Here is a 14,612-nt window from a genome sequence, read left to right on the forward strand (position 1 = left end):
ATAAACTGTTTCATGTGATGCTGATTATGAAAAAGAGTTTGCAGGAAATGTAAAGTGTGTGGATGCCTGACTAAACAGCGCTACAGATGTGTGCAGAAATGTAAACTAGTGTTTTATCCTACAGGCGTCCAACCAGGTCGCATCCCAGACTCCAAATTCATGCATTTTTTTTCCAATTGCCTTGATAGTGACCGCATGATGCTTTCCACGCAGGAGCTAAAGCAGCTCTTTGAGGTCACAGGTGGACCTGAGTGAGCCGCTTTGTGGCTCCAGTGTGACGGCCTGTCACATGATGCTGGCTGCTCACATGATGCCAGCGCCATCGTGTATTTCCTCGTCTGAGAGGTTCTCAGAGGCTAAAAGCAAGCTTTTAGGATAAATAAGCAGTGACACAACTTTATTTAGAAATGTTTATCATCTTTATTTGTGATTTATGAATGATAAAAATAAAATCTGATTACAAATCTGACTATGAGGTTTTTTAGTTCATTGTGACCTCGGTTTTAAACTCAGAAAGCAAGAAAGTACTTATTGGGCAATTTTCACATGAATATTAGATACATAAGACGTTTTGTGCTTGATAAAGACATTTATTCATAACTCAAAAGAGAAAGATTTAAAGAGAATAAACATGTAGAGAACAGAAGAAACTGTCCCACCAAAGGGGGGAAATCTCACTGATGATGGTGCTGTGCAAAGTTTGAAAAATGCAGTCGAATCATTGATTCAATTGCATTGCTAAAAAGTACTAATATGCCAGTATTTATAAGAACTGATGCAATGAAAAGAATGTCTGTATCTAAATGAGTTATATAAATACTGTTGTTTCAGTGCAGAAACTCTACATGTGAATTTAGAGGTTCCACATTTCCGCTGTAACAGTAGAAAAAGTGACTTATATTTTTTTTAAAGTGCACTTAAAGATGTTCCTTAAGACATCTCAGGCTCTCCATCTTCTGTTCTCTCAATGAACTACTTGTTAAATAAGAAAAATACTTTTAAAAGAAATTAATTACATCTTCTAGCGTCTGGTAATTTTTTGATTTACTGGTCCAGTCTACCTGAGATGAAACTCAGCTGTTTATGGCCAGTGATCTAAAATGATTAACACTCTTACCTAACAGCAAGGGGTGACTGCAAATCAATGCAAAGGTGTCCTGAGTGGTCATCTTTGTCTTACATGATGAATCATTTCTATCCTGGTGGAAGCAATGTCTTCAACAGGTACAGCACGAGATGTCAGGAAGTGGTTTAATGAATATGAAAATTAGGCTTTTCAGTCAGTAGATCTCAGCCCAGCAGACCTTCTATGGGAGGACCATCGTGCTACGCAGCACTGCATCACCATCATCGACACCAAAATAGGAAATAGCTCTTGGAAAACACACTGAAGCTATTCTAGTGCTCCAACACTCTAATTTAAAAGTTACGACGCTTCTGATTCTTTGATTTAAGTCCAGATTTTTTTGTCCTTATTGGCATGATAGTGTCACAACGTTGCTGCACTTCCATGATGTGACCTTCCCGTTCCACCACATACCAAAGGATGTGATGACTTTGGAGTACAGTCAATGCATTATGTTCAAGAAACCAGTTTGAGATGATTTCGGGTTTGTGATGTGGTGCGTTTACTTGCTGTCGCCACAAGGTGGGTACACTATGGTCAAAAATGGACATGGTCAGCAACTGTACTCAGGTGGGCAGATTAGCAGTTTGTGAAATACTATGACCAACCAGTGTGTCATTAATGTTCAGAGTCACTTGAATTAAACGTTCATCCCCATTTGGCTTAGTTTGAGCATGTCTACATTACGTGCCTGTGTGCACTGAGTTGCTGCCATGTGATTGGATGATTAGATATTTCCGTTAATGAGCAGCTGAACAGGCGGTTAGTCTTAATTAACCGTCTTCACCTGGAGTGTAATTCGAAATTGCGACTTTATTCTCAAAATGATCTTTACGTGGCGAACTTGTTCGCTCCTCAAAAACAAAAGTGCACAGTGACTTCCCTCTAGCGCTCCGGGTTTGTATTTCATGCAGAGGCTCGTCATGGCGGCTCAGACCCGTGCTCTGGTGTCAGGTCAGTGGCTGGCAAATGCTGTCAGAAATAACCTGATCGGTCCCAAGCTTCGCGTTCTCGACGCTTCTTGGTACCTGCCGAAAGCCAAACGGAACACTAGAGAGGAGTTTGCGCAGAAGCACATCCCGGGCTCGTCCTTTTTCGATTTGGACGAATGTTCCGACAAGAACTCTGCGTTTGATCATATGTTGCCAACTGCCAGCTACTTTTCGCAATATGTGGGAGATCTGGGCATCGGGAATGACACGCACGTCGTCGTGTACGACACCAGCGACACCGGGGCGTACAGCGCGCCCCGCGTGTGGTGGATGTTCCGGTTGTTCGGGCACAGTTTGGTGTCGCTGCTGGATGGTGGCTTCAAGAACTGGCTGGTTGACGGCTATCCAGTGACGTCCGAGTACTTGAAGCCGGAGAGCAGAGAGTTTAAGGCCACTCTGAACCAGTCGTGGGTTAAAAGCTACGAGGACGTGCTGGAAAACATCAGAACCAAGCAGGTCCAGGTTGTGGACGCCAGGTCTCCTGGCAGGTTCAAGGGTACTGAGCCAGAGCCCCGAGATGGTGAGTCAGACTTTAAGCGTTTAAACTTAAACAAACTGTTGGCCTCTTCTTATCTGTCAGTCGTGTTAGTTCTCCAAGGGTTAAAAACAGCTTTGAACATAAGTTACAACATGTAGGGTTTTGCATCAAAACAAGAAAGATGAGACTGCTTTGCATACTTTACATGTTGCTGCTGTCGTTTATCGTGTACACAGTGTTGTGTGCAATACTCCAAAGTGAACATGCTTTCAAAAAATACTACTATCAGCACTTTTTATATAATAGCTACTTTTACACAAAGTGCAGGAAAAGAAATTAGCTTCAGCACTCTTTGCCTTTGAAACAGCACTGAGTTTTAGAGGTACTTGTACTTTGTTTTTAAGGTACTCCGTATACACTGGCTGTTATCTTGGAAACCTTTGGCTGTTATCAAAGGCCGTGCCCTGTGGCCGTGTTCTGTGGTGGCCTTGCCCTCTGCTCCTGCTTTTTGTCACTGAACATAACTCTTCAGTAAGGTTACTATAGTGAACTTAAACTAAAGTAAAATCTGAAGTAGGTACGGAATGTGAAATGAAAAGAAAAAAAATCTAATGATAATTGATAACTAAAAAACAAATATTATTGAAGAGTCTCTGTAGGTTTTTTTTATTACACCTGCACAAAGTAAGCATGTGCCAAAACGAGCCAGTTGGGGTGTTTCAGGCAGCTGGTTGGGATCCTGTAGTTTTCCATTTGGAAGTTTTCCAGAAACGCTGCTCCACCTGGTTTGGACACCCCAGACCCAAAATCAGCTGGAGAGATTCTATATCCCCTATTGCCTGGGTACACATTGGGATGCTGGGAACTGTAAAGTGTTACTGGGGAGATGAGCAGATGGATCTTAATCGGCACCCGGAATGTTTCCACGACTGTGACTAAAGTGCCCATTTGTCCTTTAATATTTTTCTTAACTTCTTGAATCTCGCCCACAAAACTATAATAACCTGGATACACTGTGTGATAGGCACAAATTTAGCCTTCACTGACACTGCTGAGCTTAGAACATGTGATATTCCCAAGCCCGACCCTGCTCAGCTTTGTCTGAAAAACAGATGAGATCCGTGTGCTTGGGGCAGTGTGGCCATAAGCACAGTGGAGCAGTGGTTAGCACCGTTACCTCACACCCTGCCTTTTGCACTGTGACAGCTGGGATAGGCTAAAGCCCACTCATTGGAAAAAGTAGAATAAAATGGCTGGATGGCTGATTGGGTTGACGTGGCTGCCTCAGCTCAGAGATGCTGGGACACAAAAAAGCTGCTGATAGAAACTGTGAGCCGTGTAGAAAGCCATCACCCAAATTTTATTTCAGCTGCTAATTACAGCTCTTGAGTCACGTGCAGATAACCAGCAGATACTGTGTGCTCAGCTAATATCTTGGTGGTTCTCACTGAAGCAAACGTCCACTGATGATGTCCAGGAGATGCTGCTAAAAGCTATGGAAGAAATTTAAGATAAAAACCTGTCACATGTTGATACGTCCCCTAAATTTCTCACTCTTCTTTCTCCCGGTCACAGACATACTGCCTGGACATTACCCCGGAGCGATCAACATACCATATACAACTTTACTGGATCCCTCTGGAAAGGTGAAGGATACCGAGAGACTGGCTGAGATTTTCAAGGATGCAGGGGTGGACATGACGCGACCATTCTGGGCTTCTTGCGGCTCAGGCGTCACAGCGTGTCAAGTCATTCTGGCCGCCCATCTGCTCGGGCATCCCGGGGTTTGCCTTTATGATGGTTCCTGGTGCGAGTGGTTTCAAAAGGCATCACCAGAGCTTATCATCTCAGAAGGGGAGGGAAAGAAGGCGTGAGGGGAAAGTCACTTCTTTAGAGGGAGCTAAGCTACAGGTGTATCTGACCTGACCGTGTTGGTGTTTCTCCCACAACATCACAGTGTTGCTCTAGGACTGTGATCGCAAATGACCAGTTGCATAGATGTGTGAGGTGATTGCTTTCAGACTTTGGCTTTCAAAAGTCATGTGAGGTGACAAAGAGCAATCTGGCAAGTTGGTTGGCTTGAACTGTTTAGTTAGGGGAGACAAATTGCTTTGGGTTAACAAGAGCCTAGGTGTCAAGACAAGAAGCGGAAAGAACACCCTCGATAGGTCTAAGGCTAAGCAGCACAGACGGCCAGTCATGTTCGCACCGGCACATTTAGAATTGCCAGTTAGCCTAGGACTGTTGGACTGCGAAAGAAAGCTGGAGACAACCCACAAAAACAGGTGAATAACACCCAAACTCCCCCAGGAGGTCGGTCCAAACCCAGGACCTTCTTGTTATGTGGCACCAATTCTAACCACTGCATCTCCCCCATGACACACCCATATTTGTTTTACACAGTTTTAAAGGTTAGAGTTCAATAAAAAATGTTGTTTTTTTTCCCCCATCTTATTTCTCAAAGTCGCAGAGCTGTAACTGGTCACTTGCGCTGATGGTCCTCGAGCAACATGCATTATTATGCTGTAGGAACAGCACCAACACGGGGACAGCAGATTGTGCCTGAACTTTAAACCTGCGCCTTAACATCCTTTTTTTTTCCCCGAGTATATTATACACACTACAGGTTGTAAGGTTCCTCAGCTGTAAGAAACCTTTCAAATAATTTAATAATTAATGTTTTAAGCAAATGTAACATTGTAAAGTTTCACTTCATATGTATTGTTTTGGTTCTTTCTTTAACCAAAAGTGATGCATTAGAATTCCATTACAATCACCTGAATATGTTATGTGCTTCCGTTTTGATGGGGTGCCACCACAGGTTTCTTTTTCTTTTAAAAGTAAGTCTAGCTCACGAGGTGGAGGAAACCAGTAACTGGGTAACCAGTAAAGTAAATATTTAGCTTTGTTAGAAGGCCACACAGGGCAAAATTCACTGTTGATCAGATATAGCTTCCTCAGGTGACCTCGCAGGGTTGTAGGAAACATGTTGTTTCAGATCCTGTTTTTTGTTTTTTTTTTTGTTTTTTTTTTGGGGGGGGGGGGGTAGGTTAAAATGTCTTGATGTTTTGCTTTCACTTCATGGGACTGTGTAAAAGTTGCAAGTTTTGAAAACGTAAGTCATTGTAATTCATTGTTATTGTGCACCCAAGAAATAATAATAATAAAAATCTAATTAAAAATACTTAATACACTTTTTCTAAAACATGCACAGCGTTTTTGAAAAAAAAAATGGATTGCTGACACAGAGGAAATGGAAACCAGTTTGAGCCGGTTCCTGCAGTTTTATATGAGGTGTCTGGAAAGATGCCCGATTTCCAAAATAAAGTTTATGGATTATAGCTCACGCCAGGATGAGCTACGTGCAGCTGTTCTGTGCACACCATGTAGGTCATCAGGAAGTGTAAGTGCACTAATACGCATTTACAGTTTGAGAAAGAATCAGTAAATCAATCATGAGGACTGCTATTTTGAAAGCTTCATAAAAAACTGATTAGAGTATATATTTATTCCAACTCTATTCTTCCTCGAGTAGCACTTTGTTTCTCATTAACAATGTAGCAAAGGGGTAATCTTAGCCACTCTGTATGATGTCAGCTGTTGCTATGTCTCATTGAGGTAAAAAAAAAAATGCAGAGTCCGGAATAAAAGAGCGCTCCAACTGGGCGAAAAGGAACGAACAGCTCATTTCAAATGATTCTTCTCAGGCTGAAGATGAGGCAGCAGCTGAACACATTGTCTAAAAATGAATCAAACTTTCCGCTCTGCAACTGGCAGCAGATACATCACTCTTGCTCTTTATTTTGACCCTCATTAATATATATTGACCTAAAAGGTATGTTGTGATGTAGATTACAGGCAATCATATGAAGGTTAAATGAATTTATTGTAAAGATTCATAAGGAAGGAAAACAAAATTTGCTAATTGGATTTCTGCGGGGAGTCTTTGGAGAGCCTACAATCAACTTCCTAAGTGGCTGACGTGTTTGTCTTCATTTATGTTCATGTGTGGTGCATTACTTGTTAATTATTGTGCGGTTGTCAGGTTTTTCCACTTCTTTGTACCTTCCTTCATGTGCATTCTGGATCTTTCAGCAATCTCCCTCCAGGAATCTGATATTTGTGAGTCTTTTTATCAATGCTATGATTATTCTTCATACTGCAGCAAATTACAAGCTGGAAATGCTCAGGAGAAGTCAACAATGCTGAACAGGCCAATCACAGTAGTTCTGGGCTGCATTAACTGGAACTGTAGCTACATTTTTCAGGAGGTGAACGTTAGGTTAGATTTTACATTACAATATATATTTCCCGCTGAAGCATAAGCATAATTTTTGTCCATAGGATGAGGAACTCAAGAGCTTGTGCACTGAAAGGTGCCAGCTTTCCCTGGGACATTTCCTGGGCATGTAAAGATTTATGAAGACCAGTAGGTAGAGACACAAATAGCAGGTTTCACCTGTCCTGGAAGGATCTTCGGATCACACAAGATAAAACTGGGAGAGGTGCATCTGCAATACCCTGCTTATCATGCATCAGATAAGCAGATATGAATGATGGACTGGTGCACAATAAAACTATCACTGATAGTAATGATGCTATCCAAGTGATATGAATATCAGTCAGACAAAGGTGGGTTTTTATTAAGGTAAATATAAAATTGTGACGTGACTGGTGATACATTTTGGGTTTGGACGTGACTCAAAAGGATTAAATCACTAGACGGCTGTGAACTACGCATCACGTCATCTCTGACGTGTGTCACTAGGCTGCCCGTTACGCTGCCTGAAGGTCCTAACGAGATAAACAAATTGGGGTCCTTCCTCGCGATAGGCTAGCAAGTCGAAACGGTTTTCAGACTCACATTGTTTTACAAAACTGTGGGGAAAATTCCTTCAGTGTAATCTGAGTAAAGTGTTTTTAGTAATGTTGATAAAAGAAACTGTTCTTCCGGTTTGGTCATTAGTAGCCTAGCTAGCCCGGTTGTATTTGTTTTTTCTTTTTTTACCGTCGAAGGGTGTGTTTTTTTCGGTCGCCGTCGTAACGGGGGCAACGTTAGCATTAGCGAAGCAAACAAGCCACCTTTGAGACTTTTATAACTTCACTTTTGGTATTTAGTCAAATAAAACACGAGGTGAGTTTACTAGAAGTGATGTTATTAGACAGTGGACCCACAGTAATGCGAGGTGATTCATGTGTAGCGTTTGTTAGCATTGTGGGAGCTCACCTGTACTTACCGTTGCATTACAGCAGGACTCATAAAAAAGTCATACTTGTGGTAATAACAAGCTAAACATGTGTCGCCGTTTTAGAAGAAACAAGGACATTACCCGCCTGTTAACGATTCGCCTTTAATCAATTTGGTTTGGGGTTGATTTTCCACAGGGGGGCGTTGATGAGCAGCAATGTCTGGCATCGCTCTTAGCAGACTGTCCCAGGAGCGCAAAGCCTGGAGAAAAGACCACCCTTTTGTAAGCATCTGTCATCTGCAGCAACTTCATGTCCAGTGTTTTTTTAAACTAACTGTTGTGAGTGTTTCTAACACAAACCAGACTCTGGTTGGCAGCTGATGTTTTGCGTGTCATGTAAACCACACAGGGATTTGTTGCTGTTCCCACTAAGAATCCAGATGGGACCATGAACCTGATGAATTGGGAGTGTGCCATCCCAGGGAAGAAGGGAGTAAGTTACCTGGAGCTGGATGTAGAGTAGGAAATAACCAGCAGGAGGCCTTCGAAGATGCTGGAGTTTAAGCACAAACTTTGTTCGCACACACATAAAATGCAAACCCCATTTCCTTCAGCAACTTTATTACCCAACCTGTCTGCACATTAGTACTAAACAGGATCACACTGAGCCGTTTGCTCGTGCCCATGCATGTAAGCACCAGGAATCCTAGTTCAGTGAGAGCAATTACAGTCTCCTCTTTTATTTGTCTGAAATCTCTACATGTTCTTGTGTTTTTGATAAGTAGAAATCTGTGCTATGCTTTAGTATAACTACAGTTTTGTATGCAGGACAGAAACCTGCTAAATTACAAGATGTCTTCATTGCTGATCACATAGTTTACACAAAAACTGAGTAATGTGCTTCTATTCGAGGTTCTCTTTGGAAGTATTACACATGGGCTAAATCATCAAAACAACTTCAAGCCACTCTTTTCTCAAATAAAAAGTAACATTGCTTTTCTTCACAAGCTTTAATAGCAAAACTTTACAGTCAAGAGTATTGCAAGTAGTGGCGACAATTACTGTGATGGCAAAGTTAGTGTTAACATCTAGGAAATTATGCTTTTAAAACATTGTATGTATTTTTCTTGTACTCCCGAAGAATGTGGATGAAAAGATGAGCTGAACGAAAACGCCAGTTTAGAAATTTTTCGTTTATGCAGTTACTTTTGTAACGCTCCTTTGCTGTTGTTAAATAACCTTGGAATGTTGTTAGTTACTTTGCTTACACAGTTGTTTTCATTCTTCTTCGTTAGACGTTGTGGGAAGGAGGACTGTATAAACTCAGAATGCTGTTCAAGGATGACTACCCTTCATCTCCACCCAAATGTGAGTACCTCTTATCTCTTCTCTCCACTCTCGGTATGTAATAATAATAACAATTTTATTCAAACAGCACCTTTAAAAACAGGGTTTACAGAAGCGAGTGAAAAAAGCAGAACATTAAATTCATACAGAAAGTCACACATTAGAGACAAAAAGAGAACAGGATTAAAGGAAAGTTTATAGCGATGGCACGAAACACTGCAAACAAATAAAATAACTTGTAGTTTTCCTTTATTTGAAAATATAAAAGCTTTTGTAGCAGAAATAATACATTAGGACAATGAAAAAGATACATGGTTAGAAAAAGGACGGGCTCGGTGTAATGTTTGATGTTGGAAAGTTACAGACAGCAGAAGCAGAAACATTAAAAACAGCGTCGGGCTACGAAGCCGGTGTGGTCAGTAAACTGCTTTGGTCAAAGCATGACTCTAAGATAAATAACTATCATCTCTACATATATAAGACAGCGTCATGTTTTTAGTCACAACATAAGATTTGAAAGTGTATAACCAAAGCTCAATCCCAGAATTCCCTGGTGTCATTGTACTGTTAACTTCTGAATCACATGTTGTATATTATATGCCTGAATTTCCCTCTCTGATGTTAGGAAACAGTGCTACGATAGCGCTACAATCCCATGATTTACTCAAAGGCTGAGACAAAATTAAAGGAAAATAACACTATTGTGTAAATTCACTTTCACACAGCCTCTTGTGATTTTAGTTCCAACTAATGATGGTTTCTTATAGTGATTCTAATGTATTTTGTGGTCAATGTCGTCAGTGTTCCCGTGCTTCATTGTACGACTTTGTCTTCAATAATTTGTCCTCAGGCAAGTTTGAGCCACCGATATTCCACCCAAATGTCTACCCATCAGGCACTGTGTGTCTGTCCATCCTGGAGGAGGACAAAGACTGGAGACCTGCTATCACCATCAAACAGGTTTGAAGGCTCCTGTGTTCATAGTCCCGTCCTCCATACTTCACTGCGAATGCAGCTTTGTTTTTGTGACTACTCCAATTACTTTCACAGTGTTGGAGCATAAAAGGAGTGCATCTATAATTTCTCTATACAGCCCTCTGTTCCTTAGTAATGATTCAATTTAATGGCATTGGAGTTGGCTGCTTTGCTTTTAAGTTATATGTATTTATGGTTGTATTGCTGTGTTTTTTAGATTCTTCTGGGAATCCAGGAGCTGCTGAATGAGCCCAACATTCAAGATCCAGCACAAGCGGAAGCTTACACAATTTACTGGTAAGTGTGGTTGTTTGATTTACTCAGTGGATCCTACAAAAAAAGAATCAAGAAAGAAATGATTTATTTTTATTAAGCAATGTTGTGATATTATTAAGTAATGTCATGTGATTCGATAGCGACATGATAACTACTAACAACCACATTTGCTTTTTACGTGATTGCGGTTTGCAAATTAGCCTAACAAGTGACTGATCCCCAGAGATAGACATTCTTTTGGGGTTGCATCAGGAGGGGCATCCGGCGTAAAAATATCTGCTAAATCAAACACAGAGAGCTACCTGCTGTGGCGACCCTTTGTAAAGCCAAAAGTCGCCTGAAGTTGAAATGCTAGCTCTCTACATTATCAGGTGTGCACGTTTAACTGCACCAGCCTCTTTACAGGAAGAACAGGCCTCTATTTGCCAAAGGCCACTTATGTATTCAAGTTAAAATTAATATATTAACACTGTTATAAGCTTTAAGGGGAAATCACACCTGTTTTTTAAACAGTGATGTGTTATTAGTATGGTTGCAAGGCTGTTGTATCACTTTCTTTTCGTTTGATCATTCAGTCAGAACAGGATGGACTACGAGAAGAGGGTAAGGGCACAGGCCAAGAAGTTTGCCCCCACATAGAGCGGAGAGGTGGCCTCGACCCAGCCTGAGCAGCCTGAACCGAGAGCTCACAAACAGGTGGCAGGCAGCACCTGAAGGACCACTCCAATAAGAATCCACTTTTAAGTATTCTAAATATATTCTAAATATATTTTTTGATACAGGCTACAAGTGAGCCTGTTTTTCTTTTCCCTTCTTTTGACAATTCAGTAATATCATACATTTTACCTGTCCTCAAAAGAAAATCCAGTTTTTATGCATTTTCAGTGCATAACTGATAATCCTGCTGTCAGTATGACATTTGTAATATGTGTACTATCCATATCCAGTTTTGGTCATGCCTCCAATAAAACTGCGTGTGACTAATGTGCTGACAGAGCTGTAAAAGTAAGACATCATGTCCAACCCACTCAGTGTGATGATCAGCAGAGATTTGCCCTTTTGGTAACCTTACACGCTTTATCAAACCATCAGAGGCCAGGAGTACTGTAGATAGTGTTTCATGAATGTGGGCTCTCACTGTGACAAAGCAGAAGCACAACAGGAGTCTGTCTGTTCTTCCTTTGTTCTCTCTGCCCGCTGTTTCATTATCATGACAAATACACAGGCATACCATCTGGCACAAAGCACTTAAAGAAAACTGACAGTGACCCATCAAAAACCATCTAAACGTAAATGCACCTAAAAGACAATCCTGGCATTTCTTATGTGCTCAGCTAAGCCGTGCACTTAGGAGAGTAACAAGAAGCAACAGGGGGGGAGAGAGTGCAGACTTCCACCAAGGCCACTAAAAGTATTTGGAGAGTTTTCCCAAAACAAGTTTGATAGGGATCAAATACCCCCTGTTGAACACTGAAAACATAACCTCCATGGCTTGACTTTGGAGTAATAAGGCACTTGAGTCAGGCCTTTGGTTCTTCCCTTGAGCCTTGATAATCTTTTATTGCAGTGAAACCACATGGTGTTTAAAAAAAAAAAAAAAAAAAAACACCTGAAAGAGAAACTGTCACCATACCAAACTTTACGCCCATCTGACATCAGTGTGTCATCACCTTCCAAACATGCTGTGTAGAAAAGTTGCATCGTAAAGGTTATAAACTACTGCTGTGTGTTTGTTTTTGGCCCCGTCCACCCAGTTATTTTATGGCACAGTGCTCACAAAAAAAGTCCAAACTCAAGTCCACGTGGAAAAACTGAAGCTGAAGGATCCTCATTGGAATGGCCTCTCAGCCAGCAAAGAAGATAAATGAAAGTGCACTTGAGAGTGAGAGATGGCCTGAGATATTTTTCTTTCTTTGCCTCTAAATATATGAGTGCATGTACATAATATAAATAACGGAAAATTGTGGAAGTTATGTTTTATATTGTTTTAGCCAGTTGACATTTGTGTGTGGTATTATAACAAAGGACACATTAAATGCATCAAATTGTGAAATAAAATCAAAGAAAAACATTTCTTTTGCAGATCTCTTGTTTGTTTGTTTTCGGGGAACGGGGGGTGTCTGGCCATTTATTGTCTCCGTATTTATGAAATTTGTTATTTACTAGTATTTTAATTTGTATTCATCTGGCTTTAAATAAAGGGAAAATCCAGCATGAGGCTGATCTTTGAGCCGTTGCACACCTTTGCAGCCATTTCCCAGACATGGATTAGCTTGTAACCATCACAGGCTGAAAGAAAAATGCAGTCTACTGAAAAATGATCAGGAAAAACTGAGGCGTGGTGCTTTAGTTGTCAAAGTTGTTCTTTGGAGATTTGAAAATAAGTGCCTAAAGGGATTATACAGATTCCAGCCCGTCTCATTGGTTCTCCGGGCTCATTTCTGCTTGCAAGGATCGTTACCACTACAGTTCAAAGTGAATCTGGAGCACAATTCCTTTGCAGACCAATATGTTTTTCTTATTATCGTCAGAAGGTGAAAGGGTGTAATGTCCTCGGATGTCTTGCATGATATTCTTAAGAAATCTAACACCTTTTGTTTTGCTTCCCCTCTGCTGTGGGTTTTTTTATTTTTATTTATTTATCTCTGAATGATCTCATCTGACCAAAAAAGGAATCAAAATGTTGCGAAGCGTTTTTTTTGTTTTCTTGTTTGTTTCTTCTGACCACACTGCTACAGGTTTAGGGCAGTTAAAAGTTGAAAGCTGTTATCACATCGCCAAGTTTGTCCTTGATCAACCTTGTGTCACCACGCCTGTGGCAGCTTGGACCACTTTGCGCCTTTCTTTCCTGCTTTGAAATGCATTCTCAACTACCAGAGGTCTTTTCACATCTGAGCTAAATTTATGTTAAGCACATTGCTGCCAGTTACGTGGTTAACTTCTAAGCATTGGACAACCTGACCTTGGATTGAATTTGCTGTGACATCCATTGCTGGGAAAATTGGTAACTGTCAAGTGTTTTCCACTTGTGAATAATCTTTCTCACTATAGTATGACCGACTTCACATTGTTTGGAAACGTCCATATAACCTTTCCCGCGATGATGGGCAGTAACAGTTGCTTCTCTATAATCATGGCCGATGTCTTTCCTGCTAGCCATTGTGTCAACACAGTTGGATATCCCCGTGATGGTGATGGTGTTGTTTCCACATCATAACAATGTTGGTCCAGGAGAAACTGACCAAGGACATTGTGTAATCTGTTAACATTAGCCAAGACATTAGCTAATTAGCAGACTCCACCACACAAGCATTGCAAAGCCAACATGATTGGTCAGTTGCAATGTTGATCCTGGATCAGCATTATTATGATGACCAACACCAACACGGGGGCATGACATTCACCCTGTTAACACACCTGAATGCTCCAGAACAGCAAACTGTCGAAACCTCTGCTTTTATAGAGGCGCTCCGCTTGCCGATGATTGCTGCTAATCAAGTATATTTGATTAGCAGCATCTGGCTGCTACTCACCCTCTTAATTCCCGTGTAAGCAGTAAGGTGGTACCTTTTCACACCACTGTATGAGTATCAGAATAGACATGTCCACTGCAATATGCAACGAACCGAACTGCCTGACACACTTGCTTATGACTCATTTGTTTTCCTGTATCCATGTTAATGTTTGACCAGCATTTAGAAAAAAAACCCAACACATTAGCAAAAGAGTGCGGTCTTTCTCAACTGAGGTTTAACTCCAAGGTTTGTTTAGTGTTAGCAGTTAGTGCTGACCATAGTGGGGGGAGTCCTTTGAATTTCAGTAACTTTGATCCGTTCACCACTCCTAGACGATCAGAAGATGGTGAAATAACATTATTTCTCTTTTTCTTGCTAATGTTTGCTAGCAGAAATTAATTTAAGGATTTAATTCACATAAGAAAATTATCCAAACACTTCTTCCATCTTCTTCAGTTCGGCTTTCTGTATTTTTGTCAGAGCCACACCATACATCACAGAAGGGCTCCATCTTTTAAACCTTTGCTTTCACTCTTGCTGCTATCCTCATGTTAACACTCATCTCCACCCACACCCACTGTTGCTTTGCATGGTTGACCCCAGGTTTTTAAACTGATCTACCTTCACTAACTGTACTCCTTGGCTCTCCACTTTTCACACAAATGTATTGCTTCTGCTTCTCTCCAGGTTCTCTTCCAAATACTGTTATCTTAA

The 14,612-nt window shown here is 41.0% G+C and overlaps 2 protein-coding genes across 2 annotated transcripts; both read left to right on the plus strand.

Moving 5' to 3' along the window:
- The first annotated feature begins 1,887 nt into the window (after positions 1-1,887).
- On the plus strand, positions 1,888-5,780 carry mpst (mercaptopyruvate sulfurtransferase). The gene is made up of 2 exons (XM_084926523.1): positions 1,888-2,638; positions 4,172-5,780. Exons 1-2 carry the CDS (start codon positions 2,035-2,037, stop codon positions 4,468-4,470), a joined length of 903 nt encoding a protein of 300 aa, XP_084782649.1. The 5' UTR covers positions 1,888-2,034; the 3' UTR covers positions 4,471-5,780.
- A 1,606-nt stretch (positions 5,781-7,386) lies between these two features.
- Positions 7,387-12,454, plus strand: LOC146388940 (SUMO-conjugating enzyme UBC9-like). Its single transcript, XM_084926524.1, has 7 exons — positions 7,387-7,730; positions 7,982-8,067; positions 8,195-8,278; positions 9,081-9,153; positions 9,983-10,092; positions 10,325-10,404; positions 10,959-12,454. Exons 2-7 carry the CDS (start codon positions 8,002-8,004, stop codon positions 11,020-11,022), a joined length of 477 nt encoding a protein of 158 aa, XP_084782650.1. The 5' UTR covers positions 7,387-7,730; positions 7,982-8,001; the 3' UTR covers positions 11,023-12,454.
- The last annotated feature ends 2,158 nt before the right edge of the window (positions 12,455-14,612 follow it).

This window comes from Perissodus microlepis, chromosome 4 (assembly GCF_051167445.1).
Source record: "Perissodus microlepis isolate ML-2025 ecotype Zambia chromosome 4, ASM5116744v1, whole genome shotgun sequence".
Lineage (NCBI taxonomy): Eukaryota > Metazoa > Chordata > Actinopteri > Cichliformes > Cichlidae > Perissodus > Perissodus microlepis.

Bases quoted from the DNA above. Each gene is read 5' to 3' on its own strand.
- mpst (XM_084926523.1), top strand. From the start codon at position 2,035: ATGCAGAGGCTCGTCATGGCGGCTCAGACCCGTGCTCTGGTGTCAGGT. The intron at 2,639-4,171 runs GTGAGTCAGACT...TCCCGGTCACAG, and splicing joins TGAGCCAGAGCCCCGAGATG to ACATACTGCCTGGACATTAC.
- LOC146388940 (XM_084926524.1), top strand. From the start codon at position 8,002: ATGTCTGGCATCGCTCTTAGCAGACTGTCCCAGGAGCGCAAAGCCTGG. The intron at 8,279-9,080 runs GTAAGTTACCTG...CTTCTTCGTTAG, and splicing joins CCATCCCAGGGAAGAAGGGA to ACGTTGTGGGAAGGAGGACT. The intron at 9,154-9,982 runs GTGAGTACCTCT...ATTTGTCCTCAG, and splicing joins CCCTTCATCTCCACCCAAAT to GCAAGTTTGAGCCACCGATA.